Source organism: Taeniopygia guttata, chromosome 6 (genome assembly GCF_048771995.1).
Source record: "Taeniopygia guttata chromosome 6, bTaeGut7.mat, whole genome shotgun sequence".
Taxonomy (NCBI): domain Eukaryota; kingdom Metazoa; phylum Chordata; class Aves; order Passeriformes; family Estrildidae; genus Taeniopygia; species Taeniopygia guttata.
Window position 1 is genome coordinate 26,375,260 of NC_133031.1, and position 25,156 is coordinate 26,400,415.

The 25,156-nt window shown below is 40.5% G+C and overlaps 1 protein-coding gene across 3 annotated transcripts in view; it reads right to left on the reverse strand.

Moving 5' to 3' along the window:
- Positions 1-887: 887 nt before the first annotated feature.
- The window catches only part of LOC100226716 (VPS10 domain-containing receptor SorCS1), a 258,047-nt gene continuing 233,778 nt past the window's right edge, over positions 888-25,156 (reverse strand). The window contains exons 20-28 of one of the 3 annotated variants that reach the window (XM_030276368.4): positions 24,237-24,370; positions 22,297-22,420; positions 21,211-21,323; positions 18,767-18,898; positions 9,604-9,703; positions 6,202-6,307; positions 5,871-6,031; positions 4,325-4,443; positions 888-3,012 (exon numbers count right to left, since the gene is read on the reverse strand). In XM_030276368.4, coding sequence (XP_030132228.4) covers positions 2,956-3,012; positions 4,325-4,443; positions 5,871-6,031; positions 6,202-6,307; positions 9,604-9,703; positions 18,767-18,898; positions 21,211-21,323; positions 22,297-22,420; positions 24,237-24,370 — 1,046 coding nt within the window. In that variant the 3' untranslated portion in view covers positions 888-2,955. The remainder of the gene's footprint in view (positions 3,013-4,324; positions 4,444-5,870; positions 6,032-6,201; positions 6,308-9,603; positions 9,704-18,766; positions 18,899-21,210; positions 21,324-22,296; positions 22,421-24,236; positions 24,371-25,156) is intronic. The other 2 variants (XM_030276370.4, XM_041717188.2) reach the window with 2 other exon arrangements.

The following is a 25,156-nucleotide window of genomic DNA, read 5'->3' on the forward strand; positions in this document are numbered from 1 at the left end:
GCTTGCCAAACCAGACTTATTGTTTATGGCCAGAACAGATGCCTGCTAATTCAGGTGGGTACTTAAACTATTAAAGCAGATTATAGCTTCACACACCTCAGTGAGTCACCTGCACTGTGGCCATTCCAGCCCGAGTGGAGAAGGCTGCAGTGTCCACTTGAACATTCTAGGCTAATAATTGTTAATTACACTGGGGTCTGCCCAGGACTGAAAATTACTCCCTCCTCCAATGAGAAAACCCAGGACTCCTGGACTTGTAATATCTCATACCATGACCTTGGTCATTGAGGATACCCAAACCCCAGATCTTTGACTACTTATGTGCATATATAAATTCAGAAAATGAGGTACAAAAAAAAGAGCACTGAACCAGGATCCTGTTATAAGAGGTGGCTGCATCCTGATTTGAAAAGCAGAGAAGTTCTGTTTTCTTCCTTTTTTTTTTTCTCAGCAACATGCATCCACTGCCATATGGCAAGCTGACAGAAACTTCTTAGGCTTCATTTTATTCACATGTAAATTAATCAGTAATGCTAATAGTTCAGACTTTCCTTCATCAGTGCTGGCAGAAGCAGAGTGAAAAAAATGTATTTTAAAGGAACATTTAACAGAGACTGTATGGAAAAAGATAAGCATGGACAGGGAATGGAGCTGGAGTTCTAGGGAACTGCTCAGAGCTCTGTCATAGCTTGTCTGGAAAGCAGAAAAATTGAGGACCAAGAAAGTTACCTTTATATGGGCATCTTGCTTCTAGGAACTGTATTTTCCCCCATTTGTGAACATCCATATCTTTTTTAGGTTATCAATTACCTTGTGTTCTAATATTGTTAGTGATCCCTGTCAGGGGTAGAGGCTAAAAGAAGCAAAGAAAACCTCATGGGCCTTCATTTAGAGACATAATCTGTTTAATAAATATGACTGTAAAAGCAATAAACAATAGCAATTATACATTACGCTACATTGTATTTAACGAAAGGGAAAAAGAAGATGAAAAAGTACATCAAAAAAAGTAATTTTAAAATTAGAAATAGTTCCAACACTATAAGAAAACTTTTTGATTGGCTTACTATAAAAATAAGTTGCCTAATGTTGGACTTCAGTGGGGACTATTATACAGTTGCAGCCAAAACTTTCCCATCTTTCTTAAAGCTGTAGTTGCAAATGTAATAGCAAAGCTGTACAAACTGCTGTGTTTTTACCAGTCCTCAGAGAAACTGCAGAAGGAGGCAGAGGACTCTGTACTGTGACTATCCTTTCAGTACTATGGGCCTAATGTCCTTGGTATCCTTTTTGTTTTGCCAGCAAGTGGGTTAATTTAGGTTTGTGCCTAGTTTGTGATGGAGAAATTCAAACCCGCCATCCCCAAATCCCTGCCTTGGGACTCTGGGCCAGACTTACCATGCTGCTTTCTCCTGGTCTTGACTCAGGTTGCCATGGGCAATGTGTACTGAACAAAACCCACCTATGTCAGCAATCAGGGTGCCTCCTACATGTGCCTCACTGGTTTTTAACTGGCCTCTACTTTTCTCCACCTAACATATTTAGGCAAGTGTACACTGGTTATAGTATCTCTGTCTTTACACTCCAAACCAAAATCCTGGTGCTAGGTTTAATTACCTGAGTTGGGTTGGAAATCAACAGTTGTAATGACCATGGGCTAGGCTTCACACAGCTATCCAGTGTCTTTGGAGGACTTGTTTGAGATGTGCTAATCCTGCTTTCTTGCTGTTCCCTTGTACAGTCTATGTGAACATGTCCTACAGCCTCATTTCCACTTGCAGGGTAAGATACAAGCTTAAGTTATTGATAAGAAACGAAATCTCGTGTGAGAGTAGTCCTGTGGTACTGAGGCTCAAAATGCATGGCAACAGTCCCAAGCCAAATTCTCCCTTCTCTGCCCACAGTGGCAGGAGCTTGCAGATCTGCAGCCAATGGAGGTACCAAAGAAAGCCATTGGAAAACTGTGCACAGACCTTTCCCTGCCCCCTATTCTATGGACAAAATGTATTTCAAAAAACTGACAGGCTTCTGGGTGACTCTGAAAAGGCAGAGATCTCCTGAGACTTCCCCAGACAAATTCAACCATCAGCACAACACAGAGCTGACATTGTTGCTTTCTCTCAGCCAAAATTGAAGGTGTAAGGCTGGCACAAAGTACAGCGATTTCTTGCTGGCAATAACCTCCTGCCTGCAATGCACATTTGTTCTGTTCTGTTCAGGGTTGGGAGGCAATGTTGTCCTCCCAGGGCACTGCCAGTGGGATGCCTTGGTGTGAGCAGGCTAAGAAAGCTGTTAAGGAAGGAGCCTGGCCTCGCAGTTGGCATCACCACACTCACACTCAGCCTCCTCGCAGTGTGGGGCACGGGCAGCAGCTGCAGCTAGAGGAACGAAGGGCAGAGTCCAAACAGAGAGATAAACCAGACTGACCAAGAATATTTTCAGTGCCTTAAAACTCCAGTGTGATTTTTTTTTGTGTGTGTGTGTCCTACAGATGTCTGCTGGAGCGGTTACCCCTCCCGCAGCCCAAAGTGCTAAAAGAGCAGTTAAACCTAAAGCCAAGAACCCTGAACACTCCCTCCCACCTCCCACCGCCCCAGCCCTTCTCCCCCCACATCCCAGCCCACCCCTCTCCCTAAAGAAGAGACCCCCCCATGCATATTCTTGGCCTATATCATTATGAATTTTCTACAAATTAGAGACAGATCAGAAAAAAGAGAGTGAAAGGGTGAGGGGAAGGGCCGCAGGAGTGAATAGTGGTACCAGTTCCTCTCCCCCCACCCCCCACTAAAATTGAACACCTGTACAATGCAGTTCCACTATGGTCTCAGTATAATGTCCACATGCACAGGCTTAAAGCTAAAAACCCTTTGTCATCTGAAGAATTAAAAAGTCCAAATGCAGTGAGCTCTCCTCCATTTTTTAGATGCAGATATTAGTGTCCTCAATTTCAACCATTTACATAGGTAGGGATTTCTTTTGTACTCTGGGGCTCAGCAGCTGTGGAAATACTTCCTGTGGTAAAGAACAAAATAAAAGTCAGTAAATAACATGCATATTTAGTCAAGGAACACGATTGCAGGTATCACCTTGATGGCCTTTGGGATTCAGTTGTTCCAGACTGACACATTCTTTCCAGAAATATTTTCTTGTCATTCAAACACTGAAGATGATGTCCTGTTATTTTGCTAATGAAGATGATTCACTCATGCTGAAAGGTAGAGGGAAAGGCAGGAGCAGAGGGGTGGAGGAAAGGAGGGGTTGAGGTCCTCAGAGGAAATGTGTAACTCATTTGCAATGATAAGGTGTTGGAGATTTCATAAATAACCTTAACCTTTGCATTTGCAAAAGAAGTGCCTAAACCACACACATCCAGAAAATAGGAAAGTGAGGTTTTGTTGCCAGAGTTTGGACAGAAAATTAAATGATGCAGGGACATTAATTCTGATTCCTCCAAGGCAGGATCCCTGAATATTAGTCAAAGGTGATGGGGAAAAAAAATGGTTTCTGAACAAGCATACAAAAAAGAAACACCCAATTACAGTCCTGCTTTGTTTTCCCAAAAGAAAGAAAACTCATTAAAAAAGAAATTGCTGATTTCCAGAAACAGATGAGGTGGTTGTATAGGAGAGTGCCTTTGCACTTTCTATTCTGTTCACATCTAGGTCCAGACCTTCTCATTTTGTCAATGAGCTCTGATTCAGTTTTCTCATTCATCTCACTGACAGGATGGAAAAACACTCTTAGGAAGTTTGTTGGACTGATTCTTTTTGATACATAATTGAGTCTGTGTATCTCACACATTTAACTTTAGTGCTCGATCGTGTAGTCACAGTGCAAAGCAAGGAGTTGTAAAAGGCCAATTTCTGGTGTAATGCAGTGTTCAGTAGCACAGCTGAAAAATGTATAAAATTCTGGCTGTTATAGAAAGACAGAAATGCTATAGATGCACCAAATGAAAACCTATCCCCATAATTTACTTTTGATTTCTCTTATCCTGGAGCCTTCTAGGGTTTAAGTTTCCACCACCAGCAAGAGAAGTTTTGAAGGTACTTTGCATAGAGCTAGCAGTGACTGACCCTTGCCACTGCAGTCTGAGTGACCTGTGAAAACATGAACCACCACAACTGCATTCTTTTAGAAAGGGGAAGCTCAAATCCCAGAGCTCACTCAATTCTAGAAAAAGAGTTCCTGACTTGAAATTGGGTGTTTCTCTCTTAGCATCTTACAGCAGTTTTGCCTTGGAGGTTTCTCTGGGGGAAAAAACAACAAGAACAAGAAAGCCAAACATAAAAAAAAAAAAAAATTGTTAAAGTTTAGGACCCACCGCTCTGGGTCTTGGCTTGAAATCTCTTGGTGATCCACAAGCTTTTTGGAAGTCCTCTGTCCAGACTACCTTGGTTGCATTTCCTTTCCTTGGGTTCTGGACTGTGGCCTGAGGTTGCTCTGTATGGGGAATACCACATGGGAAAGTTGGTCCCCTCACTCCATCCTGTGTTCTGCTAAGCAAGGGTGTCCAGGTCTGCTGATGAATAGCTGTTTAAAAACTTTTAATAGCTAAAAAATCTCCCTAGTGAACAGTAAGGAGATATCAGCATTGACTGCAGTGGAGCTTCCAGCTTAGACATCAATTTCATCAAGAGCCTTTCTCCTTTCTTCTCCCAGGTTGTTTCACAGGCTGCAATCTTAGAACAACACACTCCCCCTTTTAATTGTCCTCTTCCTTGTTCCCTCACTGCAGCAGCCATGACTCCAAGCCTGCTTTAACAAACACTCCAGCAGATTTTAGGAGCATCCTCAGGTGAGATCTAAGTTTTTTTTTAGGCTGATGAAACTGTGCAAATAAGTTACAACTGTGCTTCATCCTGCCTAAGTTGCAGAAACACAAAACAGTTGGAGCTGGAAGGGACCTCTGGAGAACATCTAGTCCACCCCCACTTATAAAACAATTTCATCCAGAACAGGCTGCACAGCATCATGTCCAGGAGAGTTCTGAATATCTCCAGAGAAAGACAGTCCACAACATCCCTGGGCAGCCTTTTCTCTTTAATTCCTCTAAAATAGGTGCATGTCTTTATTTGCAGGGGTGCCTCTAGACTGGACCTGCAGAATTGTCACCTCATGAATGAAGCTGAGCGTTGCCTAAGCAGTCCTGGCTTTAGCAGAACTTGTCTCCAGACTGAAATCTCCCTGACCTGTCTCAATACTTCCACTGTAGCCAGGGTAACAGAAAACAGACTGATCCCAGAATGCCCTGTCCAAATCTATTTACTTTAGGTCCTAAAAAAGCCTGCTTTTGGAAATAATCAAACACAGAGGCCTGTGGGAGAAGTCAGCCTGAGGATAAACCCAGCTGTCCAATACTGAGATCCCAGGTTTTACTCAGTTTATTTGGGAATCAGCCAGACTAACAATGCTGCTGGCAACAAGGTCTGGCACAGCACAAAGATCCCAGCAGTCAAAACATCAACAGATATTTAGCTTTTAGGTTATTACTTACCGAATCACCTGCTCACCTCCATGTTCCAGGTGAGGGTGGCTGAAGTTCTTCTGGCTATGGGGCTTAGCCCCACAACTACATCAGCCCCAGCAAAATAAATTACATTGCCAGCAGGATTTTTTTGAGAAGGGGAGGGGATCTACGTAGAGCAACTAGGAGAGAGAAAAAGCCTAAAGTTGTTCCCCTCCCTTCCATCACATGGCAGTGAGGGAGAGGGAAGAGTTAGAAAGTTTCCTGTAGCAAAACTAATGTTGCAGCAGAAGAGAATGGGAGGAGGATTGTGCAGGAATATGGGAAGAGGGGAGGCTGAGAAAAAGGTTAGCCAATTTTAAGTCAGAGTCTGACCAGCTGCAGGATGCTGCAAGTTATTTACCTATGGGGTGGACTTCCAACTTCTCATCTACTAGTTGCTCAGGGCTCATCAGCTCACTTTGAGGGACATTAGGTATGCTTTCCCTCTGACTGACTGGACTGACCATCTCTTGATCTTTTTCATTCTGCATCTGTGCATATATATTAAGGCCAGGAATCTTCCTAAAACATTAACAGAAACCATCATTGTGTGGTGCTCTGGCAGATGTAGTATCAGCTTTTACAAACCAAAAAACAACTCACTCAGAAAAAGAAAACCCAGCAAACAAACCCCAAACACTTCAGTGAAAGGCAGCAATGGAGAGAAGGAAATGGCTCAGGGAAGGTCATACCTTTTGAACTTGTAGATGACAAACACAGCTAGTCCCACAAAAACAACAGAGAGGAGCATCAGCATGGCTGAACCACTGTGACTGGGAGTGAGGTCCACCAGGGGAGCTGCAAGAGAGGACAAGGTTAGAGCCATCCCCAGCCTGAAATGAAAGCTGCTCCCTCCAGAAATACAGTTCATTCTCCCCTTACTGCACTTGTAGCAGGTCTGCACATCTCCTGGGCTTCTCTCCCTTTTTAATCCACCTGGGAAGAGCCCCAACTTCAGATCACCTGTGGTGCTCAACATACCCATTGATGTGAAGTTCCACAGCTTTCCCCTTAGAGGACTTTCTTTCAGATTCAAGAAAAAAAAAAAACCAAAACAAATCAAAACCAATCTTAATTAAAGAGCCTATCTGTATTTCTCCTCAGAGTTTTGCTTGCCATCTTGCCATAACCCCTCCCACAACACGGCCACCCAAGCGATCTAGAAGCGTGGATTTCCCAGAAATACAAAGTGAATAGTATTAAACAGAGTTTCCATCACTCTCACACACATATACAGGAAGGCAGTGAGCCTTCATGCAGTTTCACAGGAGCAGAGGAGTCAGTTGTTGGTGCAGACTCCGTACTGCACACAGACACAGAGCTCCCGCTGTGCCATGACAAGGAGCAAACATATCCTCACACACAGAACATGGCCCAGGTACTGCCCTCCTCTGCAAGGCAGCCAAAGTTAACTTCAACTGCTGCCAAACACATCCTCCCCCTCTTGCATCTCTTCACATGCACTGAACAGATCCCTCTTAAACCAGAGCTAGAAGACACAAGGAAACAGGCACACACAAAGGGACTCACATCACATGCACACGTATTTTCAGCTTCACACCTAGAGTAATAAAGCCAAAATTTACAAGAAGTGAAAAATCTTCCCCTTCCCACATCTAGTAGGAGCCAAATGAAAGGATCCATTATTATGAATTCCTCACATATCTTCGTTCTGTCCCCTCTCCATCTGTGTTTTGTGGGTCTCTGCAGTTCTGTGGGATGACAAAGTGGCTCTTCAGCCTATTCAGATTCAGCATCACTCAATGTTCCTGCTCTAATGCTGCACTGAGAGCCTAGTAATAAACAGCTATTTAACTGCTTTGTGAGGAATATTGGCATGCCTTCCTCTGCCTTAGAGTTGAAGTTGTTGTCTGTTGGGTTGGGGACATTGGTTTGTTTTTTATCTCATGAGAAGAAGGATTGAATATGATGAATGAATCACAATCTATTGTCTGTAATTGCCATAAATTAATCCTTCCTTCAGTGTGGTCTGAACAAAGAAGAAAGAAGTCTGAACTGTGCTGAGGCCAACACTTGTCATTCTTCTGTGCTCCAGGGAATGCGCACACACACACACAACACACACAGAGTCATTTCTACAGGTTCTACTTGAATGTCCACTCCAAGCTACTTTAGATACCTGCACTTTTGCTCCCTGCAGGTCCTCTGCTGCAGAAAATGCTGCTGTGCATGGGCAGGCACACACAGTGGGGAATATACTTGTGTACTGAGGCACACAACATAAATGTAGGTGTACACAGGTATGTGTGTGTACATTTCCAAAAAACACATGTTGAGCTTTGTAGTTCAGCCCACTACAGCCCATAGCTACCAGAGTCCAACACAAAATCAGTGAAAGGGCTGGGAAAGAAGGCATAACACAGTCCAGAGCAGCACCTCTGAGCATATGCATCCCCTGGGACTGCATTTTCTAAGGGTTGCTTCTGGTGTTGTGCTGTGTTCCAGGTTTCCCTGGTTCATTTAATTTAATTTTTTATACAAGCCTGGATTTTCAAAGGCCACTTTTTCTTATTTTATAACAACCAAAACAATAGTTTTCAGCAGAGAAGTAAGTCTCTCACAGCTCTTTGTCAAATTTTGAACAATTCACAAGTTTTGGTGTCATGAAATAGGGCCTTTTGCTTAGATGGAGAACATGACCTCTGCAGCTTGTTAAGGAGACATAATCCCTCAGAGACCTCACAGTGGCTGTTCTCTGGGTTTTTAATGCATAGTTTGGCTATCCAAGCTCATTTTGCATTCTTACTGAATCCTGTTTCTGCAAGAGACAAAATCCTATAGGGTTCCTATAGGACATTGGGAGTCCAGTTACAGCAATAACTCACCAGTGGCTTTGAGAGAGTACAACAAAGACTACAGAAAAAAAATAGTGTTTGCATATTTTATGGATAAAAAGTACTCCTTCCTGGTGTCTGTGTGTAAATACAAATAAAAACATGCATTTTTGGTAAAGATTATGAACAATTGCATGTAACTCTATTTTTGAAGCTGACATTATATGTTTTTGGTTCTAACTTGTCTAAAAATAAGCATCTGGCCATCTGTTCCACAGCTAATGGAAAGCAGAAACATACAGCAGTATTCTCAGGACAGATATTAGAAAGCTCTGCTTAGGAAAAATGAAATATTGGAAACTCCAGGCCTTTATTTTGGGGAGATTTAAACGCAGTAACATTACACCCTTTCTTAATAGTCTCTTTTTTCTTGCTGCTTACAAGGCAGCACATGGACTTGCTTTCCCAACCACTTTCCCTGGTTGGGAAAATCCATTCATACCGCAAAAAGTTTTTGGAGAGCACTTTGCTGGTACAGGTGAACTGAGGGTCTAAGTTTGCAAATTATCAACAGAAGATGATACCAACTGATCAGAATGATCACCAGTGCCTGGGGAAAAAGAACTCCTGAGAGTGTGGATTGGTTTGTCCATCTCTTGTAATAGTTAAATAGGAACTATGCTGAAAAATGAGGTTTTAGCATACAGAATTACATATGATTAATGACATATGTAATTAAATATCAGGACTTTGGAGATGACTTATTTTGAAATAGGATTAGTTAAGGTCCAAACTGCCTGATCTTATTTTTGTGCATATCCATATTGATGCTAGTCTTTCATACTGCTGAACAACTTTGGAGCAGTGTTTAGTTGCTTTGAATGTTTGTTGTCTCTAGAATATCTGACCATATCCAAGGCTAGCAGGTAACTTTTGCACTGTGGGACTGTAGGCTGAAAACGCCATGGTGCTGCTTAGCTATTGAATATTTCAGAGATAACCAAGAAATACACACTTCTGCTGCTACTTATACCGTGTTTCCAAAAAACCAGTAAATTCTTGGACCTAGGAAAACTAAAGGATTAGCTGTAAATGCAAAAGCCACTATATCTTTTTCACATGATATAGAAAGTTGGGGTAGAGCAGACATTTTAATGTCTGCCCATACACTGTGTTGTTATTGTGATATAAAAATAAGAAATGTTTAAAAGACAGCTGATAGCACACTACTGCCATGGATATATTGCTTGCTGTGCTATAGAGCAACACACAAGGCATACACAAAAAGAGGATACTCACCTGCTGTTAAATGGGCAGCATGGACAAGGATTCGAACTCCTGGCTTCAACTCAAAATGGACCAGGTTTTGGTTCAGTTTCTGGATCAGCATTTCTGAAATCTGGGGAAAAAAAAAACAAACACAAACAAACAAACAAAAAAAGACGCATTTATTATTTGTTTCTGCTGGCTAAGCAAAGATTTTGCACTTTCTGAGCACAGGTTCCTATCACTCTGTCCAAAATCCTAATGAAGGATTTTGGACAGAGTGGTTTGTGTATGGGCAGCACTGGCTGAGCAACGAGATACCCAGTCAGACCTCTGTGGGAGCTGTCCAGCAGCAAAAGGGACTTGAGCCCCAAAGGAACGTTCCACCCACATGTGGAAGTGGCCACAGGACCAGCCAGCAGCATCACATCAGTGAACTCATTTACTGTTCAAAGGAAAAGGAACTTTGCAATTGTTAATGAACACTTGCTTGTAATAAATAACTTCTTGCTTGTTGAGTGGCCAGTTCATGCTCTTAAGAGGATGTTCATAACATGTGATATACTTGAATAAAAATGAATGGTTTAGATCCATGCCACAGCTTGCAGTTAATTTTCAACTTCTAAATGCAAATTTAATTTCATCCAGCTCAAGAGATTCAAGACAGCTGCTCCCTAATCCTTAAATATGCACCAGAACCAGATTGAATATGGAAGTGTTTACTGACTACAGGATGTGGCTTAAACAAAATGCATGTTCCATCTCTTCTTCTGGTTTACATGCATAACCCACTCTCTTTCATGGGGGAGATTTTTGCACAGAGCTTTCAGATCACCACATTATCTTTCCACAACTGATAACAGAGCCCTAGAAGAAATGAAGCAGATTACTCCTCCTTTAAGGACACAATAGAAAAGATTAGCATGTGCTGAGATAAGACCCCATGAAATCTATATTGTACAGTAAAGGAACCAAACTCTGGTCCAATCTGTTGGCAAACATGCCTTTTTTATAAGTCAGTTTGTCACACAGATCCACTTTTTCCACATCACACTTCATTACATGCAAGACGTTCCAGTCATGTTGCCATTCAAAACAAAAAAATCCAGATAGATTAATCAAGGAATGGAAGCTTACAGACATGGCAGTTTCTTTTGTGTCTTTTGTATGTTCATTTGCCTGACGTTTCATGTATTTCACATTTTCTTACAGCAGAGATTGATTTTCTAATTGAACAGCCACAGTTCTCCAGGTTGGCTTATTAGAGGTTGGAAAACTGGAAACACAACATCCCCCATAACCCATAACATGCAGTTGCTGAGAATGTGTTTTTATAGCCATACCACAATCAAGTGGAATCGTATTCTAGTGCTCACCATTTAATTCAATTTGTTTTAAATAAATCCTTATTACTTCTCGAAGATTAATGAAAAATTGTCAGAAAAAAGAACATTCCAATAATTTTTACACCATCTTTTTCATGTTCTTCATTTTTGTCTGGTTGAGCTATTTCAGTAAATTCTACCCAGATATGATTAGATGTTCCTTGGCTATCATTCATCACAGTATGAGATTTATCTCCTTCTTTTATTTTTTTAACATTCTTAATGGTTCTTTCAATACTCTTGGCTCATACACTTAATTTCTAGCTGCTGATCATTTGAATATGTGCCTTTGGTCCAATATCAATTTGGCAATATCTCTTATAGGAATTTTATTTATATTTTAAATATATCTCTTTAAAGTTACAATTTATTTTATGGGTGCCAGAATGAGCAATAAATATATTTCTTCCAATAGCAAGAAAAAAATACCACCTGCATTCAAAGAGCCATCTGTTGAGCTCAGAGCAGCAGGGATGGTGACACAAAGATATGCAGTACATGAAGAATGCCTGGGAACAAATTATAGCCCTCTTTAAGGATTTGAGCATATTAATAACCAAGATTGACAACTATAAAAAGTTTTTCATCTCTAAAACTAGAGCAAAAGATGCAGATTGATATGCTGTAAACCAGGTACATTAATGGCTCATGGAACTAATGGGAAAAGTATTATCCTGGCTATATCCAGTCCTACATGAAACCTAACAGCTCTCTTCCTTAACCCTGCTGGCATTTTCTTTTCTGCTCTGAGATCCTGATGCTGCTGGGGCAGCTGAGCCTCTGGGGAAAAAGGAAAAAAAAAAAGCAAATATGAGACAGTAAACTAAAGAAAGGAGACAACCACATTGTGTGTCATTTCTCTTCAAGTCTTGTGATACCTGCACAAAATGGCAGGGAAAGAGCAGAGGTAAAAAACATACATGATGGAGATCTTCCCTGGCCTGCCTGTGGGCTCCTGGGGCACTGAGTGAAGAGGCAAAACAGCAGCTGAGAGGGGATGTGGCTGCCTCTCAGCAGGCCAGGTGTGTGAGAGAAAAATCAACAGGTATTCCTCTCTGGAGGGCCAAGGGAAAGGAAAAACAGGAGAGAGGAAGTAAGGGTAAAATAGTAAGGAAAATGAAGAAAGACAGAAAGAAAGAGTCACAACTGAAATTTATTATTACTGTATTGCTTTGTTACTTGATTATGAATGAGGACTTCATTGTATAACATCCTGTACAAATTCATCTCAGACTAGAATAATTTTTGCCTGAGACCATCAGTGTCTCAGCAGAGGCTTGAAACAGCCGTAACTGTTCCAGGGCTACACACACAGAGTCAAAACTGGCAGCAATACTGTTCATTCTGTGCAAAGTATAAAGGATATTTCCTTGGCTCGATTAATTATATGTTCTCCCAGTGGCTTTTTGTGTACAGCTTTTTTTTTTTTTTTCCCTTGGTCTTTATGGAATCAGAACAAGTGAAAAAAGTGAGTAACAGCCTAAGATCTTCAAAAGTACCAGAAATTCTAGTGAGAATCAGATATCTGCCTTCCTCAGGCAGCTCTGGAGATTCCTGACACACACGTCTGAGGAAAGAACAGATGCATTCAGACGTGTTTTTAAAATGTTTGCTTGTTTGGTACAATATTTTCATTTTTCTTTATGTGGAAAACAAGACTCTCTTCAAAACAGACAAACAGAGTGAAAATGCATTTCTGTACTCCTAAAAATTATCTGAAATAGAAACCATACATAATGGCTTACAAAAGCCAGTATTTGAGGTCAGTGAGCAGCTTACATAAACCTCAAGGGCCAAATTCACACTGGGATTGTATACACTGCCCTCCAAAGCTGGACCTGGAAATGTTTGTGGTCCTCATGTGGTCCCAAGGGGACCTGTGCACTGAGAGGTCAGTCAGGACATTTGCTTTGAGATTGGAGAACAGACTCCTCTGCCTTCAAGCTTATTTCTAGCTCAGTTCTTAGACTTTAATCTACGAGTTGTTCGGACTTGACTTGTTTGTATTATTAATATAGTGTCTCTGAATTAAATTTCCACACAAAGGCTGATCTCAGTTGTTGAGATAATAAACAGTTTTCAATGGTGAACATTTTGGGGTTTGTGCTTCCCTTTATTTCTGCACTCAAAGTGATACCATGGATGCATTTTGGTTTCAAAAGCAGAAAAGGAAACATCAAAGTACTTTGACCTGTTTCAAAAATAGCAATGCAACTCCAGTTGAACAGCCAGACCTTCATCTGATGAACAGGTTGGCCTCAGGCCTCCCTCTCTTCATCTCTTCCTCCTGGAGATGCAACTAACTTAGCTGCAGATAAAACTTCTTAGAATAGCAGTCTCTTAATTTATAGTCTTCAAGAGTCTCTCTTGTGAAAATAATTAGCTTTCAAAATTAGTTTTGGTCCTTAACTGAGCCTCATTGACTTTATCTGCTTCATTTGCAGAATTAAGCATGATGTGCAAAAATAATTCAGTAATAGGAACTATTCTTCATGTATCATTTTTCATCAAAGGACACATAATGAATAATAATAACTGACAATTTGTGAATAAAAATAAAGAGATTCCAATTTAAAAATGGAACAAAACAAAAATTAATTTGGCTGCTCTTAGCATTTTGTCAGATTTAGGACTCTAAAAGAACCATGTGAACCAAGAGGCAGAATTATCACCGAGAAGGGCATTTTCTCATAGCTTTATTGACTTTTGAAACCCCTGGTGTAAGTTATTTCAGACTAATTGAATGTGAGTCAACTGTGCCAGTATGCACTAGTTAAGAATCTTGATAATTTTATAGATACTGTGTAAAGATCTCAACTAGTGAGTGCTACACTTCAATTCAGTTCATTGAGCAAATCAATAAACAACTGAGGAAGGAATTAGGCACATTGATTTAGTAGGAAGAAACTTGAACCAACAGTGGGAAAGTGAAGTGGGAGTCAGGGCCAATGTGGATTACTTTAAACTGTGCCACTTGCCCTGGATAACCTTGGACACTTCACATGGGGCCTCTAAAGCTTGCTTGCCCTAGCACTGAAAAGAGCACAGTCACTGACTTCCTGGCTCCAGCAGGAATTTCTGCAGATCTTTAATGAAAGATGCTAAATTCAAGCTGCTGGAAGCATCCAGGGACACTGTGAGTGCACGAGGTAGAGGATATTCCCGTGGTTACTCTGGGACAAGAATGGAACAGCAGATATGAACCCAGAGAGAACCTGGACATAAAGGCCAGGATTCACTTTTGATGAACAAAGGCAACCAAAAACAGTCTTGAGAATCAAGGGTTGCTCTGTACACTGAGCAAAAGATGAGGGAGAGAGGGTTGATAGTCATGTGGCAGGAGTTAACTCAAAGGTGTTAAGACAAGAGATTTACACAGCCTCTCCTACAGCACGCAAGCAGTTATTAAGAAAAGCTGGCTAAAGAAAAACAGCCCCTGGTACAAGGTCGTTTGGTTCACATTATTCCATTCTCTCCTCATCTGCCGTCACTTAATACTGATCCAACCTCCCCTAAGGACCAGTGAAAGACTTGATCTTCTTTCAAAGGCACATATGTTAAAAAAAAAAAATCTCTCCTAGTAAGCATTAGATGGTTTATCCCATATATCAACCTCTTCTTGGAATTTAATTTCCAGGACTGATTGGCACAATTTTCCCTAAGATTTGAAGGCATGCACTGTCATGATCTTGTTGCTAAAAATATTGGTGATGGGCACACCTGAAATATATTAAATAAATGTACTGAAAGTACACTGATAAAGCTTAAGAGGGTGGGCAAAAGAAAACCCCAAATTCTAAAATAAGATACAAGCTCCATCAGCTACAAAGAAGCAGATATAAAACTAAATCTGCTTTAAGGAAAGAGTCCCAAGAGGTATATATGCTTACAGGCTTCCTGAATGCCACTCTCAATGGTTTTCAATTCACACGATATATTTAATCTCTGCAGTTCATCACTGTCCAGTTGATATTCAGTCATCCATGCCATTTCCCATCTCTTTGGCTGGATACAGATACTGGCCACAGCTGCAACATATTGAGTACAGTTGGCTACCAACCAGCCGATGTTATCATTTGCCAAAGTCTCAATCATGCCATGTTGCTGAGAGCTCTTCTCAGAGAAAAGATTAATGGCCTCAAATGTCATTAACTATTTGCTCTTACCCCTGTTTTGCATTCTTTTACAGTAATTTTGAATAGGCCAGTGAAAAACACCCAAATGGAGAACTAAAGAGAAATTCAGGATAACACTGAAACCTTTACTTGATACAAAAACACTTCAGAATTCTCATGTACCTTCTGCTTATATTTCATTTTACAAAAAGAAAATGCTTTTGTTATGTCTGAGGAAGCAACATGGAAAGAAGGTAATTTGTGAAATGCCTAAATAACAAAAATAACCCCTCAGAATCATCCTACTGAGTAAAACTGAAATAAATAATTGTAACTGCCCTCTACTGAATTTTAATTACAATGTTTTCTTACTGAACATTCATTTTGAACCATATTTGTGCTAAAAATAACTCAATTTCTTGAAATGTTACTATTAGAAATTTGCCTTTCACTGAAGAGAAAGAAATTTGTGCTTTTGAGGTAGCAGATCTGAATTCTTTAATCATCAAATTCAACAAGCCCATCCATGAAGATGGTGTAACAACTGCATTCCAGCCCAAGTGGCCAGTGGCAATTCTGGGTGGTTGTTTTTGCAAAATTTGGAATATTTCAGCATTGTTGCAGTCATAGCATGCAAATCAAAGACCAGTGTTTGACAACTACCAATTATTTCTACATTTTTAAACAGGGCAGTTGTCTGTCCTCAGCTACTGTTAAATGAAGCAGCGCAATCAAATGCCCAATGAAAAAAGAAAAAAGAAAAAAAAAAACCAAAGGGAAAAAAGAAAGGACACAATATTCCTGTCATAAATACAAGATTTTGCAAATGTGTTTTGGGATTCTGGATGATGAAAAGGGCTTTTGATTTTTTAGGAAAATGTGAAGAATAACTTTGCACTGACTACAGAAAGTGGAATGGATCAAGCACTTTTTTGGTATTTGTGTATTTATGTATTTCTGTATTTCTGTATTAGGTGGAGTTGTCCTATGTTGCACATTGAGGAAACTTCCCCAGACTCACATATAGCAGGTTTTTTTGGCTATCAACAGCAGTCAAACTTTTTAAAGGTACTTTAGTCTCCAATGGATAATATTAGGAATGCAGAGTTCACATTTCTAAATGCAAAGAGATATGACAATAATTGATTCTATGTATACATAAAAAAAATGGGACAATTGTATGAAAGTGATACATCAAGTGAGGAAGAAAATGACATTTACCATTGAACCACAGTCTCAAAAACACAAATGCAGTACCCTCATGGAAAACTGCATGGTAATGTACATTTGTCAAGTGGGGCACTACTGCAGTCCTACTACTGTGTTCAGACTCATAAAACATGAGTGGCACAAAGGAGTATTGTTGACTTTGATAAACGGGAAACCAAGACCTAGATTGTCAAGGCACAGTGGACATATAAGTGCCTCTGAAGTCAATGGGAATTATGTACCTAGAGAAGTGGCTGGACAGAGGGACCTAAAAGTATGTTTGCAAAGCCAAATGAGTATGTATCAGACAAAAAGAGAACAACTTAATCCACCTAAAGGGGAAACAGCAAAATGTAAGCCTCCCTTGGTTATTAAATATGAATGAGATTTCCTGGTAAATGTGAAAGCCCATGAAACCCCATACACTCCTCACGGTTACCCATGGCAGAACAGTGGTCTAGCTCAGGTGATGAAGAAAGGAACCTCTATAATGAAGTGCTTTCTTAAGGAACCTTTTTACATTGCAGTACTTGTGTAAACTATTCCAATTTCATTCCCTGCACACTTGGAAGTTTCTCTTCTAAATTAGAAAACATAATTCAGAACTGAATTCCTTTGGGTATGCACCTGCAAACTGGCAAGCTCACGTACGTGCCTTTGAATAGCTTATTCCTTGCCCATGACTACAAAACAGAATTCTATTTCTACCAGAAAAGAGCTAATACATTAGAAGTACCTAAGAAGCAACTTAAGCTTCTTAAGCTGTTGCCATCAAAAACTTCTGCTCTCAATAGTCATCCCAGTAACTTCAAGAACCGGGAGAGGATGTGGAATGAGCTCTGAAACACTTCAGGCAAGGCATAGTGAAGGAACACAGGCAGAAGGATCACAGGATGACAAAACAGGAGCAGTATCAGAATATGCTTCAGAGCAGAGGGCAAAGGCCTTTGGACAGTTCCCACAGAAATCCCCACTATTTTTTACTAGAGTTACTAGGAAAAGGAATGCAGGACCACAGACTAAAACGAAAAACATTCTGAACATCCTGGTTTTATTTCAAAGAAAAAATCTGGCTGCAAATGGCAAATAGTTTCTCTCTCCTCCAAAGGTTACCATTTGGACCCTGCAGGATGCCAGAGATGTTAATGGAGTTACACTGAAAATGACATTTCTTCTTGTCCATAAAGAAGACCATGAGACCACGGCCAGGGCTTCCTTTCTCCACAGTCACAACTCTGTTTTCACAGGAGAGAATGAGGCATAAAAAGAGGGAGAAAGAGTAAGCTGCTGAGTGCTAGAAGGGAGCTGGGTCAGATGTAAATTTGAAAGTTTATGGACTGGCTTCTTTGCCATTTCATGAAGGAAGTGAAGGGGAAATGAAGGAGAAAAGGAAGGAAAGATTTTGCAGAGAAGTAAATCTCCATATTTTTTGTTTATTACATGGGTGGTGAAAATTTAAGAAGGTAATTTCTCAAAAGAAAAGATGACAGCTAGAAATGCTGAGCAAGAGAAAACTTAAGAATATGGGTGACTTGGAGGTCTGAAGCTCACAGCTAAGTTAACATGGCTTGAGCCATGGACATAGGGTATGGAAGGCAGAGGTACAGTGGTGCTTCCCTGAGGGTCAAAGTTATCTTTGCCCCTGCAATCTGAATTAATAAGCTAAGCAAAGGAGCTATGGGACAAGAGGACATCGTTTAGTGGTACACATGGCAGTGTTAGGTTATCAGTTGAACTCTATGGCATTAGAGGTGTTTTCCAACCTTAAAAATTCTGTAATTCTATGTAATTTCATTATTTTTCTCCACACATCTTTTAATTACAATCTTGCTAGGCCCATCTGGTTGGCAGGGCCTTTTGGGTCTGCAGAGAGACAGAGTCCTTCAGTCATCATAACCTGTCATCGTTTCAGCTGTTCACAGAGAAAACAGTGGCTCAGCCCCACCTCCAGCACCGTGAAGAAGTCAGGCAGATTGTCCAATCCCATCCCTGTGCCTTAAGTCAATGAAGTTCTGAACAGCCCAGATTTACAATCCAGCTCTGTCCTCCAGTGCTTTCTAGATTCTTGACAGCGTCACAAACTTTGCTTCATGAAGCTGCTCTACAGCTCCTGTTGGCGGGAACTAATCCCCTAAATGCTTCCTTCCTTCTTCTTGCTTCCATGAAGTAAACTGGACTTCTAAGAGAACACAAATGGGCATCTAAACTCCTAAAGACAGCTCCAAAGCCTGCTTCCAATGCTCGGGAAAGAAAAAAACAAAAAAACTGCCCAAACCAACCAACCACCCCAAAAAACAGAAACATTGAAAAAAACCCTAAAGAGGATGTAGTGTGTAACATGTACCCTACTAAATCAGATGCATTCTTACCATAATTATCAGTTCTAACCATACACAAATCCCATATACATACAGATATACGTATCTCATATATATATATACACAGAAATGCATACACATACACTTCTCTAAGTAATGGACACGATACCTGTTCTAAGTTTGCTGCTGTTCTTTTTTTTTCTCCTGTGGCATCTTGATATGGTAAAATGAAGAGTTCAGCAGATGTGGGCAGGCCAGGGAGCACTGCAACCAGAACGTGCTTGCTGGAAATACCTGTAGCCTGATACAGAGAAATAATGGAGACAGAAACAGTGTGGATGGCACTGCATGCAGGGAGCTTCTTCGTTAAGGCATCACTGTACTTTCACCATGTAGGGTGTATCTCATACGTTTCCTGGGCTGAAATTTTTAAGTTAGGACTTTAATATCACAAATTTTGACACATTAGAAAAAATTCAGAAAAAAAGTACCTTAAAGGCATTACTACCAGGGTCATCTCCAATCTTATGTTTAAGCTGATGCTACACAATCAGATTGCTGAGTTATTGTCCAGAAAAGGACTTAGTTTGGCCCTCAGGAAGTTTTGCTAGCCAAAGGAAGGAGAAACATAATTTGATAAATCTTCCTCCATTGCCTTTCTGTTGTGTATTATCCACCAAAGGCACTTGATTTAACCTGAAGTTTTCAAGTGCTGAATTTAGTTGGTCACTTTTAAAGCAGTGGAAAAAAGTGCCTTCAGATACAAGACAGATCACAGATGCACCGCAGAGATTCCCCTGGAGTAAGGACTTGGAAGCCTCTCAGACATTAACTTTACCTAAATCTCAGGAATTCTTCCCCACAGTAGTTCAGGAGCAAAGACAGGGAGGAGTCGCTCTTTGGAGAAAATTGTGGATGCAGGACAAAGGGTCAGCAAAACTGATCATAAATCACCATTTTCTGAGCCTGTCCTGTGGATAACCCTAGTGTGACTGCTGACAGTCTGGGGAAAACTCTGTGGAGTCCCCTCTACCACTCACCAAGGAAAAGCATGTGCCTTTGCTCCCTTTTTTTATTTCACTTTGTTTTGTGAAGTGGATTTAGAAAAAACCCTTATCAATACATAAAGAATATCTCATATTCTTTATGAGTATTCTGTGAAACCAGGGCTTACATTATTTGTGCTTGCCTAACAGGTTGCTTTAAGGTCTCAAGACTTAAGACACAGTATTGCCTTCATTTTCAGAGGCTGGGAACAATTTTTTTCAGAAGTGGGTGACAGTAATCAGAAAATCAATGACGCGAGCAAATAATTATGATCACAACAAGAAACAGGATATTTTGTGATAATATGAAATTATCCCTACTCAGAGTGAGGATCAGATTTTAGTATAGAACTATAATTTTGTAGGCAGAATTTCATCCTGGTCTGATAATATTCTGTAATAAGAATATAATACTTTAATAAAAGTTCATAAAAATTCTATAGCACAGCTATAATTTCCTATTGAATTATTTAGTTATTTGACTCATTTTTATACCTTTTACTTAATTGCTGTAGGAATCTACTGGATTTATCTTTAATTTTTACATGAACTTCTCACAAAGGCTTGTTTAAGGTGAATCATTTAGCTGTATAAAGATGAATAATTAGCTATCAATTTTTATTTTTTTAATCAAATAACAAAAAGACTCTTTGTTTTCACTGCTCTGCTTTTGGAATGTAGCCTTGGTACTGTGGTTTTACAATTCTTCTTTTTTTATGGTTTGGTTTTGCTTTATTGAGATGTTTATATTCTGAGAATTCATCCTGAAGATAAATGGATCCTTGAATACTTGATACAGCTATAAATATGTCAGAAGATTAAGCTCCAGAAAAATGCTTTTTTTTTCCCTTTCCTCATGTCTTTTAAGAAAATATCAGAAAAAATCTCAGAAACAATCCAGACAGGTTTGTGCACCTGATTAGTGCAGTTTTTCTAGAGTTTTTGCACAGATGATGCCACAAATAACACTTAAGCTTGCTAACAACATTGACAAGCCTTTTGTCCTTTCAAAATCTGAGAATCTTTGTTTTTAAAAAAGGAGAAACACTATTTCAAACCATTCCTTGCACTATTTTTCTATTGAGGTTAGAAACCCCAGCTATGTCTTCTAACTCTTCTTACCTCCTCAGTTTCAAATGCAAATCTTCAGCTACACTATTTTTGTGACATTATTTCCATAGTTAAAGAAGGAACTTCAGAGAAAATGAGCATTCAATCCTGCCCTGTAAAACTCATGCTATATGAAGGACTTAAAGTACTTGCTCTGGTGTTCTTCTGTGTAGTAAATTTGTTTAATTTTTGGTCTCACAAGTTTTCTACAGCATATCTGCAATTCCATTAGAACACTGTTGCTTTACACTGAGGGCTGACTCTGGGCACTAGATTGTCATAGAATGAGATCACTTCACCTGTCTAAAGTTTAGGATGTTGGCCTCAAACACTGTCAGTTCTCCATTTCTGGGTGGTGGAAACAAAAAGAAACCTTGGGAGAACAGCTGATCCATTCCTAATGAAGGGACAAATCAGGAACCAGAGCACTTGTAACAAGGCTATGCACACAGCTTACCTCCACCAGAGCTCTCTTGACTACTCTGCTGATGTCCCTTCTCCACTCTGGGATATCTGGGTTGTAGTCATCGAGGTTTGGAGAGAACGATAACCTCAGGGACTGAAATTTCTCTGCAGATACAATGACAGAGTGGTGAGTAAAGACTGAAATGCCTTAATGCCAAATGAGGGGCAGAACCTTGTGAAACCTGGTGCAGCTCATGTTTTGCTTAATCAATTTGCAGATGGTGCACAGACTGTGAAGGAATCCAGCACTGTGCACCTGAGATACTCAGTGAGAGATGTGGAGGATCTGGGAGATTCATCACTTGAGTGCCTTGGAACTGAAGAAGTGATCAGTCCTTACTTGAGTGGATGAATAGCACTGCAAAGGGAGCTGTGTTGGGAATGTAAATGAAATGTTACCTTCATTTTGACTTCTGGAGCAGGCACACCCTGTGTAGGAAACTGTGATTGGACTCACAGATGAGCCTCAAACTTTAGAGATCTTAATTGGAAGGGAACAGGGATAAATATGGGGAGAGGACTAGACTTGGAAAATGTACCTAATCTCTGTTGCTGTTAACAGAGCTGCCCACATTCATCACTACCAGCTAAAACTCACTGGGATTCCCAGTGGATTTCAGGCTCCATCTATACTATATGGTATTTGTGTGCCCTAACACATGAGAACAATGTCAAATCAGTACAGATTTCTGTGCAGAACTGCAGCACACAGCATTGATTTAACTTTCAAGCTGAGCAGCTTTTGTGTGAGTTAAGAGGCCTCTGCTGGCCAAGAAGGGGGAAAACCAGCTTACAAAACAAACTAACATTTTGACAATCATGTAGGATGACCAAAGAGTGATGGAGAACATGCAGAGGGCTCTGGGAAGGAGATCAATGTTCTGCAATCATGTCAGTCTGCACTAATGTCAATCAGTGGCCTTCAGAGATACTACAGTGCACTGGTAACTCTGGAATTCAATTTATAATCTCACTCAAAGCATTCTGGAATAAAGACCTGTTGTTGCTGCTAGCTAACCTGGCTCTCTAAATGTTTACTATGAAGAATCCTGTGTAAAATGAAAGGGGGAGAACTCACCATACACTGCAATAGTCTTTGTGTCCTGAAGAATGGTGTTTCCTGCTGAGACCTGAACAGTGATGGTGTTCATCCCTTCCACAGAAAATGTGAATGTGATGCTTCCTTCCAATGTGATCAGTGGCTGCAAATACATCATAAAAGGAAAAATTCAGTTAATTTGGCTGGAAAGGAAAAGGAAAAATAAGTTTGGCTCTCTAACCTATTGGGACGGTTTGAGGAGCTCCAGATTGGAAATTTCAGACTCAGGCCCTGTGACATGGCAGCTAATTTCCTAGAGAAAGCACACAAATCACAGACAGGGATGTTCTCCTGAAGCTCAGAACAAGGTACCTATAATTTCCATTATGTAAGATTCCAGTGCATGTTGGTTGTTTTGGATCCCATGTTAAAATGCCCACCTTTGCTCACTCCTCAGAGAGGCCCAGATCCTGATATAAAGACCTGCAACACTCACTGCTCAGGTAGCACCCTCCTTTCCTAAATCTAGTCTAAGTGCTTTATTTAAGGTGACTCAAGGGGGTTGTCACAGAACCAGCCAAATTAAGATTTTGCATTTGCTGTCCCATGTTATCCTTAGATAGAGACACATGGTTTTTGTTAATTACTGAGGCTTGAGAGGACACACATCCCTTCAGCTGTGAACAAGTTCATCAATGAGTTATGTCCTCCAGCAGACTCTGCCTTGACTTCTCTTTTCACTTGTTAATGAACTCTGGGAGAGATCTTCAAAGCACCCAGTTTTAAGTCAAACTGTTGCCACTGTGGTCTATAGTAAAACTTACACTTCAATGAGAATAGAATTAGACCAACTCTGATCATTTAGGAGCTCAGGAGATCAGAGGGAAGGTTAAGAGGTGACAATCACAGCCTGTAGGTACCTCCAGGGGGAGATGATTGCTGATAGTACAAAGTTCTTTAATCTACACAAAAAGGCATAACAAGATCCAACAGCTTGAATCCCAGACTAGATAAATTCAGACTACAAACACAGTGCATGAGTTCAAAGCTCAGAATAATTAGCTGTGGGGAAATAGTTGGAGGAGATGGTCAGAAGGAGAAGCAGCGCATTTTCCATCATTTGAGGAAAATTATTAATGCAAAACAACAACAACAAAAACAACAACAACAAAAAGTCAGGTCCTGCCCTAGTCACAAAAAGTTAAATAAAGCAGAAGGTATTGATCAAACTTTATAATCTGCATTATACAGAAGAGAACAATGTGTGATTATGAAGGTCCCTCTTGGCTCTACAAAATCCATGACAACCTCTCCCCTCAGAAACTAATTAGGGTTTCTGGGTACTTTAGCCACAATTATACATGAAGTAACAGTTCTAATGTCTGTGCAGATTTACCAAGACTGCAAGCACAGAGGCAGCAGAACGTGATGGATGATACTCTCATACTGAGCAGAGCCCTGGAGCAGGGAGGAGTGTGGAGAGCATTTCATCCACCCATAGCAAATAATCAGCTCCTTTTGCACATGTGGTTTAGCATAGGGTGCTGGAGCTCAGCATAGGTCAGTTCCAGATATAAAAACAGCTTCAGCTTGAAAGGTTGATTTCCTAAAAAAAAGCTTCCAAAGCCCCTACTTTTTTTCCCGTCTTGCTACTGAAGAAAGGAGGGTGAAGAGAAACAGTAGAAACTCTTCCAGATTTTGGTTAACTGTGTTCACCTTGGATGGAATTAAGCAAGAATACTACTGGCACCTTGCATGAAATAGCAATAAAGCCTGCAGCTAAGTCACAGCCATAAACACAAAGCACTACTTACATTTCCATGTCGGTACCTCCAAGGCCCATTAGCATTTCGGTATTTGGTTTATAATTTTCTTGCATATGTGACTACATAGAAGCATTCCCAGATCCCTCTCTCCCTCCCTCTTCTGTCAGAGAGCTCCTCCAGGGTTATTGACCTCAGTCAATCAGGACTACAAACCTCTGTGTTGTTCCCAAACCACCAGACATAAGTAAGTGTTCCCACTTGGCTTGGCCACAGCACTGCTGTGGCGTTGATCTCCTTGTTCTTCGTGGTGACAAAGGGTAGAGATAAGTGGACGTGTTCCAAGGGGCCTGCAGAAACAGAAACAGCAGGTGAGTTCTCTGTCCATCTGAAAAGTCAACCTGGGTGGAATATCCATTGGTTTAGGGAAGAAAAGTCTTCCCTAAATCACCATGGGACATGACAGAATGTTTTGGCTTGGTAGCATTTCTAGAGAGGAAGGCTTAAATCTGTTTCTTAGAGAACAGGAGCCACCCCTGTACATGGAGCTGAAAAACCTGGGACTCTCCACTGCATGAATGTCATTAAGTCAGAAGCCTGTATGACTTTACAATAGGGACAGAGCCCTGTTGTGTGAATGTGGCCTTCACCAGGAAGACATAAGAATGTGCAGGACAAAGGGCTTCAGTAGACATGAAGCATCTTTGCTGGAAAACTGCTATGATTTGGTAAATTTCAGCTGAAACTCTTTCTGAAGGCAGCTATTCACTGAGTGCCTGCATTTTATTGTTACTTTATACTCCCTCCTTTTCATCAATAAACTGTTTTATTTCTTCAGTATAAACAGAACATAATTCATTCGACAAGTGACATTATGCCCAGGGTTACACATTTCCCATCTTCTGGAAACAGGCCTTTGTTGTTAAATCTTGTTCTACAGATTATTTTTAAAATGTGTTCTGACTGTTCACCAAGAGAACAAAGCAATTGTCCTGAGTGACAGGGAAAGAAAAATAAAGAAACCTCAGGTCACATGAGGACATGGGTTCCTTAAACAAATAAGGCCACATCTACACATCCTCTGTCTGTGAGCTCCCCAGTGATGAGAACCACAGCCACAGCCTTGCATTGTTCAT